Source organism: Aspergillus niger (genome assembly GCF_000002855.4).
Source record: "Aspergillus niger supercontig An12".
Taxonomy (NCBI): Eukaryota; Fungi; Ascomycota; class Eurotiomycetes; order Eurotiales; family Aspergillaceae; genus Aspergillus; species Aspergillus niger.
Genome location: NT_166527.1, coordinates 2,404,271 through 2,427,270, shown reverse-complemented (window position 1 = coordinate 2,427,270; position 23,000 = coordinate 2,404,271). Strand labels below are relative to the sequence as shown.

At 51.0% G+C, this 23,000-nt stretch overlaps 7 protein-coding genes across 7 annotated transcripts; 6 read left to right on the top strand and 1 right to left on the bottom strand.

Moving 5' to 3' along the window:
• Nucleotides 1-959: 959 nt before the first annotated feature.
• On the top strand, nt 960-2,132 carry An12g10400 (uncharacterized protein; the record flags this gene model as incomplete). The annotated part of the gene is made up of 1 exon (XM_059743715.1): nt 960-2,132. The coding sequence occupies one exon, from the start codon at nt 960-962 to the stop codon at nt 2,130-2,132; it is 1,173 nt and encodes a 390-aa protein (XP_059601976.1).
• Nucleotides 2,133-3,447: 1,315 nt separating this feature from the next.
• On the top strand, nt 3,448-5,091 carry An12g10390 (uncharacterized protein; the record flags this gene model as incomplete). The annotated part of the gene is made up of 2 exons (XM_001396048.3): nt 3,448-3,778; nt 3,857-5,091. The coding sequence occupies 2 exons, from the start codon at nt 3,448-3,450 to the stop codon at nt 5,089-5,091; spliced, it is 1,566 nt and encodes a 521-aa protein (XP_001396085.1).
• A 3,399-nt stretch (nt 5,092-8,490) lies between these two features.
• Nucleotides 8,491-11,457, top strand: An12g10380 (uncharacterized protein; the record flags this gene model as incomplete). The annotated part of the gene is made up of 5 exons (XM_001396047.3): nt 8,491-8,574; nt 8,648-9,041; nt 9,103-9,464; nt 9,581-11,257; nt 11,320-11,457. The coding sequence occupies 5 exons, from the start codon at nt 8,491-8,493 to the stop codon at nt 11,455-11,457; spliced, it is 2,655 nt and encodes an 884-aa protein (XP_001396084.1).
• Nucleotides 11,458-11,889: 432 nt separating this feature from the next.
• On the bottom strand, nt 11,890-12,737 carry An12g10370 (hypothetical protein; the record flags this gene model as incomplete). The annotated part of the gene is made up of 2 exons (XM_059743714.1): nt 11,890-11,926; nt 11,977-12,737. 2 exons carry the CDS (start codon nt 12,735-12,737, stop codon nt 11,890-11,892), a joined length of 798 nt encoding a protein of 265 aa, XP_059601975.1.
• A 3,047-nt stretch (nt 12,738-15,784) lies between these two features.
• Nucleotides 15,785-16,963, top strand: An12g10360 (uncharacterized protein; the record flags this gene model as incomplete). The annotated part of the gene is made up of 2 exons (XM_001396045.3): nt 15,785-16,003; nt 16,067-16,963. The coding sequence occupies 2 exons, from the start codon at nt 15,785-15,787 to the stop codon at nt 16,961-16,963; spliced, it is 1,116 nt and encodes a 371-aa protein (XP_001396082.1).
• Nucleotides 16,964-18,502: 1,539 nt separating this feature from the next.
• An12g10350 (uncharacterized protein) lies at nt 18,503-18,871 on the top strand (the record flags this gene model as incomplete). The annotated part of the gene is made up of 3 exons (XM_001396044.3): nt 18,503-18,637; nt 18,701-18,768; nt 18,826-18,871. The coding sequence occupies 3 exons, from the start codon at nt 18,503-18,505 to the stop codon at nt 18,869-18,871; spliced, it is 249 nt and encodes an 82-aa protein (XP_001396081.1).
• A 1,073-nt stretch (nt 18,872-19,944) lies between these two features.
• An12g10340 (uncharacterized protein) lies at nt 19,945-20,843 on the top strand (the record flags this gene model as incomplete). Its single annotated transcript, XM_001396043.1, has 2 exons — nt 19,945-20,061; nt 20,118-20,843. 2 exons carry the CDS (start codon nt 19,945-19,947, stop codon nt 20,841-20,843), a joined length of 843 nt encoding a protein of 280 aa, XP_001396080.1.
• Nucleotides 20,844-23,000: the final 2,157 nt, after the last annotated feature.

The window sequence follows — 23,000 nt, the reverse complement described above, 5'->3', positions numbered from 1 at the left end:
CGGAATGTTCGATCTTCGATGGATGCATGTGCTTGAATAGCTTGTTTTAACGTGGGGATTGGGGTTTGGAACAGGGTGGTTGCTGTTTTAGATTGGTAAAAACTTGGGTGGGAGATATGCATACTATGAAGCTGATATGCTTTCCACAATAGTAATCTCTCTTATGGGTTCGATGTACTGGTAAATATACCTTTTGGGGTCGTATTTTCCGGGAAGCATTACCCCAGATACATGCAGTCATTGACTGTTTAGAACAACTCCATCGAATGGCCCAGATATATTGACGCCGCCGGTATATATCCGGAAATCCAACACTCCAGAGCCATCAGTAGCAACGAACCTACCCATAATGGGCTTCTTCACCGAGAGTACTGTAAACTGCCTTAGTAGGTCATGGACTACAGGTCAATAAATGATCTTATTGTGCGATTCAACCCAGATGGTTCGTGTGGCGAAGTGCAATTCAGCATCATTCATGTCAACCATTCTCAAGCACGGTAGCCCTCATTAATAGACGCCAGACACATTCGCAATAAGTTAAAGTACCCCTAGTATCTTCAAGTAAAGTACTTATAGGGTTGAAGGTACGCTTTTATATGTTTCCGAGCGAACAGATAGACGTCCCAATGGTGCGGGAAAGTATATGGTGCAGAGTGGCTGGCAGCTTGTTAGACACTGTATACTCAACCAATAGTAATACTATTCCACTAGGCACACATACAGCTAGTCAAATACCATCCTTTTATGGATTGGTACGATCAATTCTAGAATTCATCCTCATAGTCCTTCCGTAGAGACAAGCAATACTAATGCCGATCATCCGCGAGATTCCGAGTGGTTCGTTCTGCCGCTTAGTCAGGTCCTGCTGCCAACGATCCCAACGCATCATAACTGGAGATAACTGGCGATAATTTATTTCATCCGATTCTGCTGCCTGTTCACCCAAGCAGCACCTCATAATGAGGCGCCGGACCCGTCGCAGTCTCGTTCATCTGGCCTTCTTCGCCGGAATCCTCAGCCTCATCCTCTTCCTCAACCGGCCATCCTCCCCCGGTCGGCCCTTTGCCTGGACCACCGTCACCTATGAGACCACCGCGAAGCAACTCCCGGAAGCCCGGGGCCAATGTCCCGGTCTAGCCAAGACAGACAAGCCCGTTCTAGTGGTATCGCGGGTCACGGCAGATGCCTCAGACTGGCTCGCACCGCTAGCAGAGCAATATCATCTCTGCGTCTACACAGCAGACGCACCGGCAGATGCCCGTAGCACGCACCTGCAAGTGCCCGCCAACCGGGGCCACGAGGCGATGGGCTACCTGACCTTCTTGATCGACAACTATGCCCAACTACCCGCCACGGGGATGGTGTTCGTGCACGGGTCTCGTTGGGCCTGGCACAACGATGCGCCCGACTATGACAACGCGGCCCTGCTGGCGGCGTTGAACATATCGGCTGCCCTGGCTCCCTGGGGATACCACAATCTCCGCTGCGACTGGAGCGTCAGCACTTGTTCCCCCAAGACACCCGCGCAGGGCAGCCTGGAGCTGTCCATGCAGTCGGTGCTTGAGCCGTGGAGCGCGCGGACAGCCTCTGACGTCGCGCTGCCAGGCGCGCTGGCCAACCTATTTGGCAAAGACCAGATCAGCTTGGAGCTGGAGAGCGCACGAGTGCTGCTTGGTCGGAACGACGCGGTGCGCGCTCAGTGCTGCGCACAGTTTGTGGTCAGTCGCGAGAGCGTCTGGCAGCACACGCGGGATGAGTACATTGCGCTGCGGCAGTGGCTGCTGGATGGCAGCGATGATGCTGCCCAGCCCGGAGCAGGAGGAGGGGGACGACGATCCCCGTCGGCCCGCCGAGCAGCACCACGGGATGATCGCATTGCCGGTCGGATATTGTCGTATGTGTGGCACATCCTGTTTATTCGACGCGGTGCTCTTCATGCCGATGATGGATCGGCAGCGATTGACCTGGAGCGATTGAATGGCATTGCATGTCCGCGGGCGGACGAATGCTACTGTCGGTTGTATGGCCGGTGCAATCTGGGCCGATGCAGCGCCGGCAGTTGCTTTGGGCAGTATCAGTTACCTCCGGATTTCAAGGTTCCTGCGTGGGTGACCGAGAAGGGAGGTTCATGAAGCAGGAAGTGTACAGTGGTTCGAGTCATTGTCTATGAAGATTCTTAGAATGAAGATAGCATGTTGTATCCCTTGCTTTTCCTTTGTCGGTGCCTTGTCTTGGACGGGTCACATGATAGTAGCCTGAGGCAGAATAATGTCATTCCCTCAGGCACACAGGTTCATGCCTTCCTGCTACGACTACGACATAAGGTTGTTTGGCTCATCCCCAGCATCAGGCAACAGGATATTTTCCCTTCTCATTGTCTACCGCTCCTCCTCCGACCATGCGTGCAGACCTCCATCCCACAGAATTAATTAATTGTCTTCTCCTCCCCCATGCCGATCGCTGATGACCCACGACCCACTGCGGGGTATAGACACGGGTTGTGCTTCCTGCTCTCCTCAATTCTACCTTCGTCCAAAACATTGGCATTCCAATCACAGCGTACCAACCCCGGTCATTTCTTGATTACGGTGGAGACTCAAGGGTTCACTGCGGAGTAACAACTACCGACCCGGGGGAATTTCCCTCCCCCTTCTTCAGCTCCAGCACGGGTTCGTAGGCCTTTCCATATCCCACAATGGGCATTCACTGATGGCAAATCTACTGGAACAAAAGGTTACGCGATGAGTATGAAGAAATCTATAGCTCAAGGAGGGTCTCATGAAGTAAAATCGGCCACGTACGCCGGGAGCAGGGGCATGGCCGTCCGGCCGTCCACAACGTGCGGGTGCGCCTGAGGAATAAGCTGCCCGACGATAAAGCTTATACACGGGATTCCGTATGAACCGACAGCTTCCTGCCGTCCATACAATCCTCCGATGTATGCATCAGGTATGATACAGGGCTAGAAGGATACCGAGGCTCCGTGGCCCGGCCCGCTTCTCACCTGCCGTGATCTTCTGCCGGTCTAACGAAACTTTCTTTTCCTGAGCCACTCCGGGGTTCTCACTGGCTTTTCCGGGGTAGCCACTGTCAACTGCATTTGCATTTCCGCTTCAGTCGTTCCCCAGATCAGTGCATGTGGAGCCACAATTCTGGGTTGCAGTCGAATCACCGACGTTCAAAAAAGGCAAGAACCCCGTCAGATCGTTTCAAATGCGGGGGAAGGGGAGCAGACGATGGGTACAGTTTCTCCGGTGATGATGTCGAAGCTGGTCACTAGTTTATCGTATCCTGCGGAGTTTCTTGTAACTCCCAAAACTATGAGACCAACCTGCTGATCAATGCCTATAAGAAGGGGGACCTGCTGGGACTTCTTCTTTCGTGTTTTGCACAGGAGCGTCCCCTCTCCCTTCCCATTGTGTGTCGTTCCCACTCTGAGCTTGCAAGATGAAAGTATCAAGTCTCCTATCCGTGGCACTGCCTGGGGCAGCCCTCGCTGCGACCGACTCCTTTCAGTCGCGGTGCAATGAATTCCAGAACAAGATCGACATCGCCAATGTCACCGTCAGATCGGTCGCATACGTTGCTGCTGGACAGAATATTTCCCAAGCGGAGGTCGCCTCCGTGTGTAAAGCATCGGTTCAAGCCAGTGTCGACCTGTGCCGAGTAACCATGAACATCTCGACGTCGGATCGCAGCCATCTCTGGGCTGAGGCCTGGCTCCCTAGAAATTATACCGGCCGCTTCGTGAGCACGGGGAATGGAGGTCTAGCCGGCTGTAAGTGTCTCATCCATTTCTAGGCCGTCGTGTCCGGTATATCTTCCACTTTTTCAAAATTTGCTGATTCCGAATTAGGTGTCCAAGAAACGGACCTCAACTTTGCAGCCAACTTCGGTTTCGCTACCGTGGGCACCAACGGTGGACATGATGGGGACACGGCCAAATACTTTCTCAACAACTCGGAGGTTCTGGCCGACTTTGCCTATCGCTCAGTGCACGAAGGGACTGTGGTGGGTAAGCAACTAACTCAATTGTTTTATGACGAGGGATACAACTACTCCTACTATCTGGGCTGCTCCACCGGAGGCCGCCAAGGCTACCAGCAAGTCCAACGGTTCCCCGACGACTATGACGGAGTGATTGCGGGCTCCGCAGCGATGAACTTTATCAACCTGATCTCCTGGGGAGCCTTCTTGTGGAAGGCGACGGGATTGGCGGATGATCCGGACTTTATCTCTGCAGACCTGTGGTCCGTAATCCACCAGGAGATTGTTCGTCAGTGCGACCTGGTCGATGGGGCTCTGGATGGAATCATCGAAGACCCTGATTTCTGTGCTCCAGTCATCGAGCGCTTGATCTGCGACGGGACTACCAACGGCACCTCTTGTATCACGGGAGCCCAGGCAGCAAAGGTCAACCGGGCCTTGAGTGACTTCTATGGCCCCGACGGGACGGTGTACTACCCGCGCCTGAACTATGGGGGTGAGGCCGACTCGGCTTACCTGTACTTCACGGGGTCGATGTACAGCCGTACGGAGGAATGGTACAAATATGTGGTCTATAACGACACTAACTGGAACTCCAGCCAGTGGACGCTGGAGAGTGCCAAGCTGGCCCTGGAGCAGAATCCGTTCAATATCCAGGCGTTTGATCCCAACATCACGGCCTTCCGGGACCGGGGTGGCAAGCTGCTGTCCTACCACGGCACGCAGGATCCCATTATCAGCTCCACGGATAGCAAGCTCTACTACCGACGGGTAGCGAATGCCCTGAATGCCGCGCCGTCCGAGCTAGATGAGTTCTATCGGTTCTTCCAGATCTCCGGCATGGGCCACTGTGGCGATGGCACGGGAGCATCGTACATCGGCCAGGGATATGGCACGTACACCTCCAAGGCGCCCCAAGTCAACCTGCTGCGCACGATGGTGGACTGGGTGGAAAACGGAAAGGCGCCCGAGTACATGCCGGGCAACAAGCTCAACGCGAACGGGTCAATTGAGTACATGCGCAAGCACTGCCGGTATCCGAAGCATAACGTTCACACGGGGCCGGGTAACTACACCGATCCTAACTCCTGGACTTGTGTATAGTTAGCGGAGGGATCTTCTAGTCTCTGTAGCAAGTAGTTCGGTGTTGAAAGCTTATCAAATGCCATGTCAAATATCGCTTTTAGCTTCTTCCTATGGGATAGAGATATGTAGAGATGCGCTGGTCTTTTTTTACCTCGAAAGTTCACCGTGCATTCCGGGGAATAACAGAGAGATGGCTGGTGGGCTTCGAAGAAGAGGCAGAGATGTGCCAACATGACACTGGCATCGACACAGAAGACCAAGTCCAGAAAAGGCAGGTGCGACCAATGCATGTCGAACGGAAGCCGACTGCTGTTGAGGCCTGAGGCCAACAAGCCATAGAATGTTGCTGCCTTGGACGGGGAACAGAGCACCATTTGAATCACGTGCTGTGGGTGGGGCCGTGGCTCTGGTCGGACACGGACCGAATCCCGCTGATTCAGCAAGCCAAGACCGCCAATCGGTAAATCCTCCCCCGCTTGAAGCTTCCATGCAGAAACACCAGATGCAAATCATCATCTTCGTTTCATCATGGCCGTCACACGGTCAACAGTGAAATAAACATGCCTCGTCAAGGCTGCAAGAATTCATTCCGTGAGATTTGGTGCAGCAGCGCTTTCAGGAAGTGGAATCTAGCCTCAATGTCGGTTGCTGCCGACATTCCAACACGTGAGATGTAATGCACGTCTGACATTTGGGTTCGGCTAGCCACGACCAAGATTGCTTGTGTGCAAAGCTTGGCTTCACATCTGGGATGTATTGCCATTGAACAACCCTGCTATACCATTCCTGATAGGATGAATTGTCGGCTTTTTGCATGCATTATCCCGTATTAATCAGAAATGATGCTACTTCTCAGACACCACAGCTAGTACTTTCCACTTATTCCACTCAAGTCTTTCAGGGCCCTTTTTCAGGGTCGATAGTATAAATAGATATCGACTAAGATTACCGAGGATGGAGCTCCATACCAAATTTCAGAATAGCTTTACCCTTGTGGCTCTGCAGTTCTCCATCCTCGTCGGCTTTGTATCCATGATCCAGTTGAAGTTACTCGTCTTGGTGGTGAACACCCACTGGAGGCAATATATATATCCGGCATCCCTGCGGAACAGCCACACTGGGTGGATGACCGAGACATCCACCCCAAAAATAGCACCAGAACCCTGCTTGAGACGGCACAATCTACAATTTGTGTCTTTTGAGAGCCTACCACCCCCTTTATGTGCTCAGTTCTACTCGTCCTGAGCTTGGCCATGACTGCGCAGTGTGAACTGTGAAGATGTCAAATGTCCGAATATGCGTGAGACATGGACGGTCACGGAGCGCCACGCCCATGGGTGATCCGCCCGCGTGTGGAGCCAGCCAGTCGAACGCTGGGAACGTCTCGACTCAGTTACCAACTAGTCGGACAGTTAGTTCGTAATCCACCACCACTGTGGTGCCTCAGGCGAAGAGATGAGTCCTGGAAGACTATTTACCCCCTTCGCTTGGAGATTGGACCATTGCTCCATAATAATCCTATTGCCAAGATAACATTTAATTCTCTGCCCTGAGAGGAGGACCGAACACATGGGTATATAAGAAGAGGAAGAGGAACAGGACGTTAGGAGTATTCCCCCCTGGACATCGGAACACCAAGCAAGTCCATTTGAAGACAGCCTGATGGCAGCCTGCCAGCCGGCCGTTTGACCGAGCTGGTTGCTGCCTGGGAACCGAGGGGTGATTGGTCTAATAGCTTGACACTGACCCTCTTCCTACCCCTTTAGTGCTCGCTCCTCAAGTCAGAGAACCAACAATTCGTGACGAGGAAGCTGATCCTGGTTCTGATGGTGAAACTGGCGTTGCCTTGGGACCTGTCACTTTGGTGTCTGATTATCTTACAGCCTTGCGTGGAAAACGAGTCAGCTCAACTGCACGATGATGATGGATTTCCCTATCGCGCGCGAGAGAGCAACTGAGCAGAGACTTTTGCAGCGACGGCAATCATGCCCTCATTTCCTTTAGCTTCTGCTCTGTCTGCTTTACTCCTTTTCCTCCCCCCCCGTTTCTTTCCTCTCATTTCCCCTTCTCATCCAGTCCATTGAACCTACCGAACTGGAAACTTGCCGGAAATGGAATTTTGCGTGGCCGAAATCTCCACTGTGGATCACGCGATGTTCGCTGGCCCCAACGGCAGCCAATCAGAATAGGGGTATAGCTCGCTTGCTCGGAAAATCGGCCGGACCGGGGCCCACCGGCTGCGCGTCTTTTTCGGGGGAACCTCTGGACTTTTCGCCTTGTTCACCTTCATTTCCACCTGCACCACGCTTCTGCTGCGTGTCTCCCATCCGAACTCGCATGGCTACTCGGTCTTAGCTACGATAGTCGCTCGGACTAAATCGCCGCTAGTAGGCATCCTCATTCTTGGGTCCAATAGGATTGCCCCGGCCTTCGTCATCCATTGGATCCGATCCGGGAACCATGACAGTCCGCCGAATTTTCTCGACGCCCACCTTCAACGCCCGCTCATCACATCATTCTGTCTGCCCCCCTCCTCCGTCCTCGTCGTCGCAATCGTTTTCCACTGTCAACGCGGCCACGCCTCTCGCCTGTTCCTTCCCAAGAGCGCCATGTTGGAGCACTTCTACATTGTCCGTCGAGTCCGGAGGACGCAGGGTCATGAGCCAGTATAAATATATCCTGTCGACCATGGGTACCCGTTGAATGGAGGTGGTCCCCCCGGATAAGGATTTTTACTCCCGGTGGAGCCAACCTGCTGACGACAGAGATCTTAAACATCCGCTACCGACAAGTCAAGACCGTCGTTGGCCATTCTCAGTTTCAGTGCACCGCCCGGCGTGGCTATAATGCCGGCCTGCATTGTTCCTGGCGGGCCAAAAGGGAAAAATATCCTGCTCCCACCGCGATGGACAAGCCTCATCTGGCTACTATTCTGGTATCGCCCCGGTCCGCCAGATATATCGCACACTTGTAAACATGCATCCTCCGTCGAATTATCGCCACTGCTCCCCAAGGCTTAGACTTTCATCCCCCGCCATCTCGTCCTCTTATTTGCCCTGTCCCGTAGCTGCTTCGTTCCCCCCTATATATAGTTCTTGGGCACGTATCCAATGATCCATGGGTGCTCCACTCCTCTAGCAGTTGGTTTATCTACGCCCTAGCCCAATTGACGGTTGCGTGGTACCGTTGTTGTCCCCAGCCCATTTTTTTCCCCTTAGGCCCTCTTTTCTTCCCTCCTTTGGGGGACTCCTGTTTATTTTTGTGCCCTTTTTAATTTTACAGTGTTATTTTTGGGATCCTTCTTTTGCCCAGCCCCAGAACCTCCCTAGAACCCTCGTTATACTTTTTCCCTTTCCCCGTTTGCCTCATTAAGACCACCCGTCGCAACTTCAGGCAATCCCATCTTCAACCTCCAAGATGGGTACGCCAACACCTTACTCGGCCCATTCGCCGCGGGACAGCGAAAGCAGCTACTTCTCCCACACGTCTCCCCCCCATGGTGTGAGTGTGTCCCGTCAAGCTGGCCGGCTGTTTCAATACCTAATCGTGATAGCACCAAACTTACCACTCCGAGGAACATGAGCACGACGAGCAGGAACAGTCTCTGCTGGAGCGCAACAATTCCAGTCACTATGGCACGCCCTTCGATGATCCCGCCGTGTCGACAGACTCCCTCCGTCGCTACACTCTGCACGACGACGGTCCAGCGGTCTTCGCCGCGCCTCCTTACCAAGAATCCGAAGCCGCTTCCGAAAACACCTTCCGTGCCCGGAGCAATGGCGACAAGGCTTCCCGTGAAGGGAGTCGCGCGGGTGCCCTGCGCCGTTACGGAACGAGAAAGATCAACCTAGTGCAAGGTTCCGTTCTGAGTGTCGACTACCCGGTGCCGAGTGCCATTCAGAACGCCATCCAGCCTCAATACCGGGATGCGGAGGAGGCCTTTTCCGAAGAATTCACGCACATGAGATGTAGGTGCCACACGCGCCTTCGCGGAGATGGCCAATTGTCCGGCTGACCAAAGCATCGCAGACACGGCCGCCACCTGTGATCCCGACGAGTTCACGCTGCGCAATGGCTACAATCTCCGACCGGCTATCTACAACCGGCATACCGAATTGCTGATCGCCATCACCTACTACAACGAAGACAAGGTGTTGACCGCGCGTACCCTTCACGGTGTCATGCAGAACATCCGTGATATTGTCAACTTGAAGAAATCCGAGTTCTGGAACAAGGGTGGCCCTGCTTGGCAGAAGATCGTGGTCTGTTTGGTTTTCGATGGTATTGAGCCATGCGACAAAAACACACTGGATGTGTTGGCGACGATTGGTATCTACCAGGATGGAGTCATGAAGAAGGACGTTGACGGGCGGGAAACCGTCGCCCACGTTGTAAGTTTGCTTCTTTCCACTTTTTCTTCCGCTGCCGCCTTTGGTGCAGACCGCCTTCGGACCATCGGAGATCGGCACCGCAAAGGAGGATGAATGAGAGACACTGACCGCCGCAGTTTGAATATACTACCCAATTGTCCGTCACTCCGACGCAACAGTTGATCCGGCCCCAGGGCAATGAGTCGACCAACTTGCCCCCCGTGCAGATGATCTTCTGTCTCAAGCAGAAGAATAGCAAGAAGATCAACTCCCACCGTTGGCTGTTCAACGCCTTCAGTCGTATCTTGAACCCGGAAGTCGTCATTCTGCTGGATGCCGGTACTAAGCCCGGACACAAATCTCTGCTTGCTCTGTGGGAGGCCTTTTACAATGACAAGACTCTCGGTGGAGCCTGTGGTGAGATCCATGCAATGCTGGGTCAGGGCTGGCGCAAGGTCATCAATCCGTTAGTCGCTGCGCAGAACTTTGAGTACAAGATCTCCAATATTCTCGATAAACCTCTCGAAAGTGCGTTCGGTTATGTCAGTGTCTTGCCTGGTGCATTCTCTGCCTATCGGTATCGCGCTATCATGGGCCGCCCCCTGGAGCAATACTTCCACGGAGACCATACGTTATCGAAGCGTCTTGGAAAGAAGGGTATTGACGGCATGAATATCTTCAAAAAGAACATGTTCTTGGCTGAAGATCGTATTCTTTGCTTCGAATTGGTGGCCAAGGCTGGTTTCAAGTGGCATCTCAGTTACGTCAAGGCGTCCAAGGGTGAGACCGATGTTCCGGAAGGTGCAGCCGAATTCATCAGTCAAAGACGTCGTTGGTTGAACGGTTCTTTCGCTGCCGGTCTGTATGCCATCATGCATTTCGGCCGTATCTACCGCAGTGGTCACAGCATCATTCGCATGTTCTTCCTGCACATTCAGATGCTCTACAACGTGTGTCAACTGATCATGACCTGGTTCTCACTTGCCTCTTACTGGCTCACTAGTTCCGTCATCATGGATTTGGTGGGTACGCCGTCTACGAGTAACAAGAACAAGGGTTGGCCATGGGGCAACGAAGCATCGCCCATTGTCAACAACTTCGTCAAATACGGTTATGTCTGGGTTCTTACGCTGCAGTTTATCATGGCTTTGGGTAATCGGCCGAAAGGTGTCAAGATCCCTTACATCCTATCCTACCTTTATTTCTCTCTCGTCCAGCTGTATGTCCTCATCCTGTCGTTCTACCTGGTCGTGGGTGCCTTCAACGGTGGTATGATGGACTTCAACTTCGACGAAGGCGTCGGCACATTCCTCTCCTCGTTCTTCAGCTCCAGCGGTGGTGGTATCGTGCTGATCGCTTTGGTCTCCACTTACGGAATCTACATCATTGCGAGTGTCCTGTATATGGATCCCTGGCACATCATCACCAGTTCCTGGGCCTACTTCCTGGGTATGACGACCTCGATCAACATCTTGATGGTTTACGCGTTCTGTAACTGGCACGACGTTTCTTGGGGTACCAAGGGTTCGGACAAGGCCGAGGCACTGCCTTCCGCGCAAACCAAAAAGGACGACGACAACAAGCAGAACTTCATCGAGGAAATCGACAAGCCGCAAGCCGATATCGACAGTCAGTTCGAGGCGACTGTGAAGAGAGCGTTGACGCCGTGGATCGAACCGGAGGAAGAGGGCGGCAAGAGTTTGGACGATGCCTACCGCAACTTCCGTACTGTGCTCGTGTGTCTGTGGGTGTTTAGTAACTTGCTCGTAACGCTGTTGATCACCGCCACTGGAGTGGACAAGATGTGTCTGACGGTACGTATCATTCCTCTACTTTGGTAAAGCCATAATCTGTGACATCTTTTAACGAACTGCAGAACACCTCCACCACCCGTACATCCTGGTACTTCGAAGTCATTCTGTGGATTACGGCCGGTCTGTCGCTGTTCCGCTTCATCGGCTCGTTGTGGTTCTTGGGCCGGTCGGGTATTCTGTGCTGTGTGTCCCGGCGCTAATCGCGATCGCGTTGGAGAAAAGAGAGCGCGCCGAGATCCTATTCTATCTATACCTATCCTTGCATGATTATGTCGTGTTATCCAGCGCGTGGTTCCATGGGATTGTACATTTATGGACCTGTTTGAGTGTTGTTCTATTTACCCATTTTGTTTCCCCCTTCTATGCAATGATAATAATAGAGCGGTTTTGATCTGTTAGTGGAATCTTTGGAATTTAGAATAGCTGAGATGATTTGATAAAAGAATGACATGACCAATTGCATACTACCAGTTTACCGTGCGAGCAGAGTGTTCAAATCCAATGGATACTATTGTCATCAAGGAAAGAAGCAAATAGCGCCAATGTAACCACAGAATTACCATCTGCCAGCAGAACAATCGTCCACCCAAGCCCAGATCCACCAGCCAACCCAGCCAGAGCCAGCTCCGACTTCAGCTTCCTTCAGGAATACCATTTAACCTCACCCACCTAAGGCTGCAGACAGTATTCTGATCCTAGGCAACCAAACGAGTCAGTACCAACCAAGCGAACCCATCATCTGTTCGGCATCCTTCTCCTCCAATTCCTTCTTCACAGTAGCATACCCATCCACATCACCCGCATTAGCCTCAAGAAGCGCCTCCAACGACAACCGAGTGATCTCGCACACCTCCTGAGTCGGGATATTAAGAACCTCCGCGTTCAAATCAAGACAATCCATATGGAGTTGACTGAGCTTCAAGGACATTGCATCCATCTCAGTCCGAATCTCTTGCACCTGCTCGCCCAGTGCCATCAGCTTCTCGGTAATATCTTGGAATGCTTTGATGTTCTTCTCATAGACTTTCTCGCCCTGCTTAATGATGTCGAGAGCGGTGTCCACCCAGGGTAGGTTGTCGCGAGCTATGAAATCGGCGTACTTCTGCTCGGGATTTCTGTCATAGAGGACATCGTCGGTACAGATGGTAGATTCCGCATCGGCAGCGGCGGCTGTGGTTGTGGATTCAAGTTGCTGTACCAGGGCCTTCAGATTGGCGAGGAGGTGAGCGGGAATGGTAGGGTTGGTGGTAGTAGTGGTCGTGGTGGTTGTGGTAGTGGTGCGCTTCGCGTCCCGGGTTGCGAGACGGGGGGATACCACGGCAGGGCGTTTCTTCTGCACCTTGGGGCAGAATGGTGGCCAAACATCGGAGGTCGCGGTGGAGGAGGGGGTGGTCATGGCAAAGGGGGAGGTGGTTGGTGCTTCACGGTTGGTGAAGGCTTTGGAGAGGGACTCCTTGAAGCTTTCCCTTTTGATGTTCATTTTGGATTCTTCAATTCTTGATGAATATGATTGGTGTTGATGAGGTAGGAGATGATGGATGAGAAGGTGGGAGGATTGGAAGAGAGGTGTGAGTGGGTGGAAGAGGGAAGAAGGAAGAGAGGGTGAGAAGAAGGGATCATTTGAAGGTAGTAGGTAGGTAAATTGAATCAGTGTTAATCGGGTGAATGGGACTTGAAGTTGAATTGATGCCGTGGGCCAAATTCACTTCGTTCCATTTCACTTTACGCCCTCGTGTCAGAGTGCTTTGTAGGTGTTGGATTTGTTTGCAGGAGTCATGCCTGATGGCTACTGTGATGAATGACTTAGTCCTCAACCAAGCGCACATGGGTAGTATCTTCAAGCATGAATTCCTGAGAATATAATGTGCTCTTAGTATATACTACCGTTGAACGGGAGAGTGCCAACATCATTTGCATGTTCTGGAGGGGTGGTAGGTAGTATTCACGGTGTGTTATGGATAAATATATAGTAATTACCTCACCCTTGACGAGTGGTCAGCAATCTAGCCTGGACCTTTACACTAGCGACCAAGTATTGCCGAGAGAGAAGTCATTCTCTGGTTATATTGGTATAGGTGCTCAGGTAAGCTTGAGATTCTACTATATAGAGACAGCCATTACTTTGTGGTCTCTGATGGTCTTTCGCGTAGGGCGCTCGACAGCTGCAAAAGAGTAGGAACTAAACCCGGACAGGACCATGTCTAATTCCAAGCACCAGGAACCAATGCTCTGGGCTTCGATATGACTGCCAGTATTTGCATAAACTCTGCCAGTGGTGGTTTACCAATGCGGGTTGTTAAAGAAGACCAGGTGCTTCCTGCCTTGAATTAGGAATAACAATGATATCCAGTGATTTCTTCCTCTCATAATCCTGGTGGCAGCGTGGCATCTCTCTAAATATCGTCCATCATCTACTATGCCTTTACGAATGTGATGTTCTTTTCTGTAATGGGCCCCCCAGCGTATAGTCCAAGTCAGCATTTGTTAAGTACCCTGCCCTTGGAGCTAGCCGTTCTTTGCTATCTTCCAGATCTCGAGATCCTGAAATCGGCCCAACTGACGCACTCTGTCCTATACTCTGCCTTAATTGGGGCTGAGTGATATCTTGAAGCAGGTATTAGCGCATAAGAATTCTTCCGTGCTCTTACCAAATGCCTTCTTCGCCTTTGATGCATTCATTGTAGAGGGCATATGGACGCAAGAAGAAATGTACTTCATCATGTACCGGCATCAGCACCACCGGATCTGTTCATCATTTCGTGTAACCCGCCAGTCTTCCTCTGCATTCCACAAGTTATATGTATTTTTAGCACTGAAACTGTGACCGGGCACGGCATTGTTGAATTTACACCAATGACAATCTATCTGATGAAGATCAGGACCAGACATCTTATCATAGAATCCAGAAAAAATCCGTATCAATCTATTTCTGTAGTTAATACTGATCAGATAGGTGAAACTTTGCACCTAGGCTCAAACACAACCCCCACGACTCTCCACGGTAGGCAGACACGATCCTGGTGGCTAGCACTGCCACAGCGGGACGGGACTTGGATGCATCTGAGACACGGGATTGCCGTTATCTAGAGAATTTAGTCGCCGCCTGATCTTCTTGACAGGTTTAAGCCTGTCAATGTGTCAGCGAAGCCTTGTGGCCGAGGCAAACGCGGAAGTCAACGATACGCGAACCGATGATTGAAGGCTAACTAGTCAGTATTAGGAATATGCAGGAAAGCCACTAGTATCACATGACAAATAGAAGAGACAAAGAATGACTATGGAAGATTTCCTGGTACGACGTGAATATTAAGCCTGGAAGAAGACCTGTCATGTCAAAGGGAGACTCCCTTGCAGCCCAGAACCATCTAGTTGGGTCGCGGGAGAAATCGTCATGAATGAATCAATGAATGACAGGACGCTGATCGCGCCAAGATCATGTCAAAGTGAAAAGAGCCGAAATCGTATGATATGGCATGCTTTTCGGGGAGTGAATGTCTCAGGATCTGAGACTGGGATGATCCTGAGATATTGCCTGCTTGCCCAAGATGGTGGTAAACACGTGTGTGAGGATGAAACAACAACTACGATGACACTCTGTATAGCCGAGGAGAAGAGTTCCATTCCAGAGATCGTCAACACCCACACAAATCTTGCCAATAGGATGGTAGACGATCCCGATCATCCCGTTTGCCTGCTCGTATATTTTCAGAAGAGGATCTGCCCCGCAGCGTTTACCTTCGGAGGAAGCTGACGTTGGCAGCCCAAAGCAGCAGGACGGTGTAAATCGGTGGCAGTGAGTGCATTGCCAACCAATCAGATGGGAAGAAACTGCTCGCTACATTGACCTCGATTGAGTCAAATTCCCTTGGCGCTAAAGCCAACGGAGAGGGTCTGGAGGGAAAAAGCTTGTGTGGCGTAGACAAGTTAAGACACGGGCCAGAGGCCGAATAAAAAGGGGCCAGCCATTGACGACCTCCACTCATTGCTGGAAATACCGCGGAAGCTTCCGACACAAGCTCGGGTCAAGCAATGGTTCAGCGTAGGCATCCATCAAATAAGGTCCCGCTGAGGGAAATCAGAGGACCAACAGAATCTGAAAGGACCAAATAGCAAGAACAAGTCCATTCCCAGTCTGACTGGTGGTGGTGAAGGGAAGACGACGGGCGGGCTTGCGTGGTCAGCCTTATAGGGCGCGTGTGCTGCTGCAATCGGACTCCGCGGATTCCCTCTCGTTTGGACGGGATCGATTGAAACCTGGCTGCCTACCAGGTCCCTGATCCATCTTCATTCTATCTTCTTCCCAATACTACTACTGCACTACTGCTCACGATATTCATACTTATCTATACGCCATATCGGCACATCCCCCCCGCCATCTCCCCTAGTCATTTAGTCTCCTGTTCTGTTCCGTTCCCCTCATGAATCCCTCCATTTGACCGACTGCTATCTTGGCAAACCGTCACTCTTTACAGATTCATCCATACTTTCTTTACCTATTTTATTTTATTTGGTTGCGCATCAGTCATCATGCGTCTCCGTTTTCTGTGTGTAGCGGGCGCCTGGCTGGCCAGCTGTGCTGCCAGTCCAGCTGCCAGTCGTTCTGCGGATGCTTCCGTGCCCCAAAAGGCACTTGCAAACTCGCACGCCTCCTTCCCCATCGTCACCGGCCATGAGATCCATATGCCATATGCTACAATCCCAGGATCCAAGGAGGATGAGGCCAAGTATACCCCCAGACCATATCTGGTACGTGCGCCCGTACTAACAATGGTCGGAAAAGGCCCAAGCATCACTAACCTTGTCATCTAGGCGATGAAAATCCGCACGGAGAGCAATGCTCTATTTGTTAATGATGTTCCCGTCTTCCCGAGTTCGTTTCCCATGCACTTACCGGCAACCCGATACCAGGACGTGTCCGGTCAAAACCCGGAGCATCTGCTCCTGCAGTACGCGGTGGACATCGAATACATGCCCCCCCGTCCAGATGGATCCTTGGTGCAAGACATCTACCGTGTGCAACTCAAGTTTTTCGATCTCTCCGGCCATCCTGCCACGACGAATACCGTCCACGTTCGATTGTCCACGCAGCAGTCGGGCGAATTGTACATTACACAGATCATCGTCGAGCCATTTCTCGACTACTACCATGATGCCCATGGCGATGGAAACTGTGTCTGGCGCACCAAGTACTGGAACCTGATTATGGAAAAGTACCGTGCCTGGCGCGAGCAGAAAGGACCCGGCCATCACAAAGGGCCCGAGTCGCAGAAGAGTGACGACCACGAACACAATGACCATCATCATCACCCCAAGGCAAACAGCCCCATCTCCAAGGAACAGCCCACAGCACACCAGGAGGATCAAGAAAATAGCTCACTTCCCAAGGCTGATCCCAGCAACAGTGCACCCGAGTCCCCGTTCCGGGTGTATGGGGTGGACAAGTCTCTGCGACCGACGGCTTTGCGTAACAAGGATTACCGCCGGGACTTCTGGCGACTGGTGGTGCCCGCCATCATCCCGGGACTCCTGGGCGCGGTGGCTGGATTGGTAGTGTGCACGATGGGGCTGCTCCTCTGGAAGATGGTGGCATGCACGTGTGCCAGGATGCAGGGTCGGAGATGTCGGAAGCATTGCCAACGGAAGCAAGGCGTTTGCTTATCGGAAAAGCAACGTCTGCTGCAGCAGGATCAGCTGAGTGAGGCGTAGTAGTTAGTTAGTTGTTCAGTTACTCCATTATTAAGCAGGGATGCTATTCGTTATTGTGTGGGGGCTGAGTCGCAGATGCACAGCTAAATATTATTGATTGATGTAAACAACATGAGACAAGCCGAATATAGATATCTTGAAGCATGAACTCTTTGTCTAGTTTAATGTGTAGTATTCGCTCCATGTGATCGTCTAGAGTCTTAGTATTAGGGTGTGATACCGAGTTGTCTCATGGCTTCAGTGGATTAGTTACTTGGAAAGCGGGGTTTGGGTTAGTCAGGGAAACCCTCGGCCTGCAGCAACTATTGGAATCCTCCCTTGGCGACCGGTGGAAGCTCCGTTGTCACTTCTACTACTTTGTAATTAGAATGAGTGGTAGAAGAGTAGTCAGAAGGGCCTTCCGACTTCCGAGCACAGCCTCTTATGGTAGTATTGATTAGATTACTGAATGACTGACGGTTAGTTAGTTATTCGGAGGGAGCAGGGGATGGAAGGGCTGCTGCCTGGACTAGCAGAGACTGCATCATCCACTGCCCCATCCCTTCCTTCCGTGCGTCATGGCCCTCTTCAAAACCGGTCCTCCACATCTTGGTTTCTTCTCTGCTGAAAATAGGTAGCCAATACTACGGATCCATTTCTGCGATGATCATCCCTCGAGACCCTGATTGGCGTGGAAAATACGTATGTCACTGCAGGGCTGGCGATACCCCGGGGAAGGGGGCAAACCGAGCAGGAGAAATTTCCCAGATGATCCACGGGCGGAGGGGACCGACGACAGGATTCCATCGCGTTTCGACTAGTTAGCAGACTACTCAGTACATTTACCATTTCGAGTTGAAAGAGATTATGGAGGACCACAGCTGGCCTATCTGGGTCCTGTCATTGGACAAGCCTTGTCGCGAAGCTTGTCCAAAAGCTTAGGTTGACCGCCAGTGGATGAATGCTCGCCCTCGTTGCTGCTCTCTGATTGGAAAGAGTGGCTGTGACTTGTTCCCACCTCATCACAATAATTATTATTCATTAATTAATCTATGCATTCAATGGCTGGTCCCTGAGCCATTGATCATCCACCGTGTCTGATCCACTTACTAGCATTGTACCACCTCTTCCTTCTCGGCAGGGCTGAGCCAGTGATGTCACCTCCACCTGCAACCGATGCAAGAATAGCAACCGACTGTCTCTCCTTTCCAACCCACCAGCGATGGCCACGATCTACCGGCGCCTAACGGTGAGGTCATCCCCTCGCCTAGTATCTTTGAGTCTGATGCCAATAGGGCTGACCGCTGGGCTTTCCGACTCCCCCCAGATTGGAACATGGCCAACGGATAAATACTACTAACTCCCCCCGCCCGGTACCTAATCTTCTTTGTGTTCTTCTTAATCATTCCAGATACCCTTTCGCCTTTCCTCGGATAACTCCTCCTTATCTACCCGTCTGACTCCGGCTTAAGTCAGCTCTTCCCATCTTCCAATCCTCCCATTGTCCGAAAGAGCACGGAAAAAACAAACAAACAACCCCCAACAACAATCACCGCCAATATGTTCGACTGGTTCAAGTCTTCCAACAAGGAGTCTGCTACCCAGCAGCCCACCTGGAATCCCAACACCATGACCATGCAGCAGCCTTCCGCCCCGGAAGCTCCCGTCACCGAGCAGGTCGTCACCGGCCAACCCGTACGTCCTATCCAAGTCCATTCCCCCTGGTGCGATACCGGATCAACTCTAACATACCTCCAGGGCCAGCAAGAGACGATGCAGATGAACCTGCGTGGTGGTGGTGAGGGTGAGGATGTTTGCTGTGGCGTGTATGTATACTCTATCCTCTGACTCTCTATCAATCGAAACTAACCATACGATAATAGTTGTGCCGGTCTTGCCTGCTTCGAGTGCTGCGAATGCTGCTGCTAGATGGAATCATCACCCGGATAGACCATCTTATATATACCACGAACCTTGACGTCCATGTACTGTTAATATTATTCGCATCATGCCTATACCATGTTTTTAGCCTTGAGACTGAAGCGATAGAAGGTCCACGTCCTGGTCTTCATAAATCAATGTCACGATAACCTTTTTTGCAATTTGCTCTTCCATTATACTTTTAAATCTTACAATAACACCTGGCACAGAATCTCTTTGATACCCTGTGGTCTCGAACGTTATGGTTGATTTTGTACACACTGACCGAGACAGTGAACAAAGCTAAGGAGCAAGAATACCCGCCAAGATCGCTGCAGTTGTCGATCCCGACAGCCAAGAAAACTTATCGTTGGTACTTCATCAGAAGGATATTATATGTATAGAAGATCAGTTGCTGGACCACCTTTCTGGATTGCCTTTAAGAGTAAGTGTTGTCGCAACTAATCAAACAAAAAGGTTGATTTGATCCGTGACTTTACTGACAAATATATAATATTGGCAGTATGAATCATGAGATGCTTCTAGTGAGATGACGAATCGTGAACTCGTCAAAATGACATTCAATATGAGACCAGCGAACGTTGCGTGTTTTACTATATCTTTAACATTTTGGAAGTTACCGTGCCCTTACGGGTTACGCGTACAGCCCCAGTCGTTTGCGACTAAATCGCCCGCCGGTTGAAACGGTTCAACTAGCCGCATTGTTAACCTGGGGCCATGCTAGCTATTGGTGAGGATTCCTTTGCAATCAATCTAAGTGGATCGATCCATGCTTGGCCCTGAGCCCTGTTACCCAAATCAAACCTTGTTGATTTGTTTCGGGTCTTTCTTTCATATCCTCGATCTGAATCTCTTGAACTCGAAAATCCCTCACATGGCGACCAAATTCTTGTCCTTTCATCTCGAGAATTGGCTCTAACTCTAGCTGAGCCCTCGGTCCATCTTGCACTCCCTGATTTCCCTGAAGCTCGCAGTTATTACTTCAATATTGCGATTCTCTAACAACGCTTTTGTCTATACACGACCATAACTCTCTGACTAGTCGAACCCACCCCTTCAACATGTCGTTAGACATTGCTAAGTGGGAGCTCCCCGGAGACAGCTCAAGCCAGCAGGCGCCAGCCTTGAACATGCCACTAGTGCTCCTCCTAGCTGGGGCTTTGCTCGGGCTTATTTTAGTAAGCTATTGTCAACGCATGCGAACTAGATATCAATTCCAACTAATGAGTGACAGGCCGTGTATAGCCACGCGTATGTCTTCGCAACACTGATCGCGACTCAAACACCCAATCCGAGACTGAATTCATCACTCTCGCGCCAGCATTTCAGAGGTCTTTCCATCTTCGTCTTCCATCGGCTGGCCAAGATCTGTGTGATTTCTAGGTTTTCTATGAAGGACTTCAGTTCACTGAAGTACGGTTTTCTCAGCTTAACAGCCGACTTGCTACTTTCATACCTGAGAGTAGCCAATGTGCTCACAATCCTAAATCAACACTCGGGAACCCTTCCTTACTCTCGTTACATTCCAACGTGGTCAATGTGGTCGAAGGCCTTCACATCAATTATGCTGCAAAGCACTGCCTCAAGTATATGCTTTTACCTGCCTACCTACTTGATTCAATTGGCTGGTGCTTTAGAGGAGCGGCTAGAGGTCTCAGAAACGGTGCAGTTTATCAGTCTTCTGGGTACTATTATAGTTCTTTACTTTGAGATGGCTGTTCCCGCATATGCAATCTTTCTTCGAGTCACCGCCTCTGCACAGAGGGGTGAGTCGATGACTATCAGAGGCGCCTGGCAAGGGTTCCCATGGTCATCTCAGGTACACTTTTTCAAATTACTTGGCGAGGTTCTCGTCTTGGAAGCAAGTGTCACCATCGTTATTTTTATGTCTGTGCTCGCTTTCTGTCATCCTAATTTGCATGATGGTGTTTTTCAATTTTGTGTCAAATACTTTGGCTAGTTTAGTATCATGAGGAGACATGATATGTTATGGGCACCAAAACATCAAAACTGTTCTTCCTAGTGTGCTTATGATAGACCCCAGGTAGATATCAGTGTTTAGGGGAAGGAGTCGAAGAATGAAGCACCTTGAATACAAACCAGAATAACAGCAGGCCACTTCCTACACTGCTAATTCCCCTGAGCTCTTGCGCAACTTGACCATCGATCCAATTCTATATCAACGCACCAGCATGTAAGAATGAATAGCGGGAATTTAAAGGGAAAAGATTTCATTAGTTAGGAAGGCCCATCCGCGTATGCCTGAGGTCTTTTCTTTCGCTGTACTCTTTCTTTTGAGGGTGACCACAACCACATTTAAGTAAGCACCAGAAAGCAGGAAATTCAACATACCTAACTTCCTCGCAAGCTCCCAACCCCACCCCAGACTTGTCAGCTCCTCCCCCCCCTTCTTTGGCGATAGGCTCGTAATAGCTACCCCTCAGGGGCTTCAGGTGAAGGGTCCTAGGGAACTGAAGGGGAAGGCCGCAAGGGCCGATTGCCCAACAAATCACAAAAACAGATTAACAACCACATGAGGGTTTGACCGCTGAAGAGAGCCTACAGCTAGTTCAACAGCTGAATCAGCCAGCGGAGGGTGATGGGGTAGGATCGCATGAGCAGGGTGAATTGCCTAGTCAGGCAGATCCGCCTCTCGAAAGTCGCTCTCCGTTACTAGGCTATGTCGGTTTGGGCAGTTAAAGCTACCTACGGCGCGCGGCTTTCTCAAACATTACTAGAATATATAAGGCGATCGTAATAGGAAAGAGAAAGAGGAAACATCATAGCCACAGAGTTGATCTGGATTATTAAATGGGATTAGTTACCCGGCTTTAACAGCCAAATCTGATATCCCAGAAGTACCACAGACCACGGGAGCTAGAAGCTAACCTACGTGCCATATTCTGTTGACTTGTTATGTATGTTGCTTGAAAAGAATAACTGGCGGTTCCTAAGTGTGTTCCTAGAGCCCAGTGTAGGGCACTCAGACACGACTTTACTGGCAGGTACAACTTCCGGGGGCAAGCTCTACATCGGAATAGGTAGTAACCGATCAATACTGACAATGGATGCTAACCAGAGACAGCATCCAGCTCCGGGTCTCCAAACAGAAGCGCGAATATTGTCCGCTGGGACCCCTCTTACTAACGTGGGGCCGAGTTGGGAATTGACTGGCTTGGAAGGTAGCTTGGCACTTGATGCGCGGCGCCCTGCCCTAGCCGAGAAATCCGACCAGGCCGTTATCTTTCCTATTCATCAAAGCTTTGGATCGTCTACAGACTACGGATAATTAATTCTTGGCACTCTCGCTCCTGTGTATGAACTGTGATCCTCGCCCTGCGGGTCGTCCGCTACTGCGTATATGAGGCTAGTATCAGGATATCCTGCTACCTCACCATCCGTGAGCCATTTTTACGAAGGGATCAATGCTTTGCTGGACACTAGAGCAAGGCTGAAAGAGTGAGACCTCGACTATCAGTGAGTCACACATCGCTCGGATAATCGCTGGCGAAGCAGGCAGTGATGTGGTGGTGGAAGGGCAGACCGGAGATACCCCATACAGACCAATCGCTACCCCGAACAGTTGCTGCGCCCAGAAGGGAAACATGTAATTTCCCATGCAGCGACTAGTTCTGACAGGCAATTTGCGCTGAGGTCCAACCGTTCATAATTGCATCGGTTCTGACCTCCGTGATTGAATCGGCTAGCCGCACTTGAAGCCAATTCCCTGACCCGCGAGTACAAACCTTCCACAACATCCAAGCCCCAACAATTATCCCTCTTACATTATAACTACTACCATTCGTTCCAAACACATATACATTCAATGGTTGCCACCATCTCAAGGACAGTTTTTCACTCGAAGCGAAGGGTTGAATGACCTAAGGGGCCTTAGCCTTGCGCTAAGCATCCTCATTTCCGACGCTAAATTACATCCGAATGCTACCATGTGAGACCTACCCAATCAGCACCTCCAGTGACGGTCATAGCGGCCCCGGGGTTCTCGTATTAGCGGACCCTGGTTGGAAAGATGACCGAACATGGCGGCTCTACAGATTTTGTTTGATGCCCATTCGACTACCTACTCGCTTGAATCAATTCCCAAGGCTCTCAATAT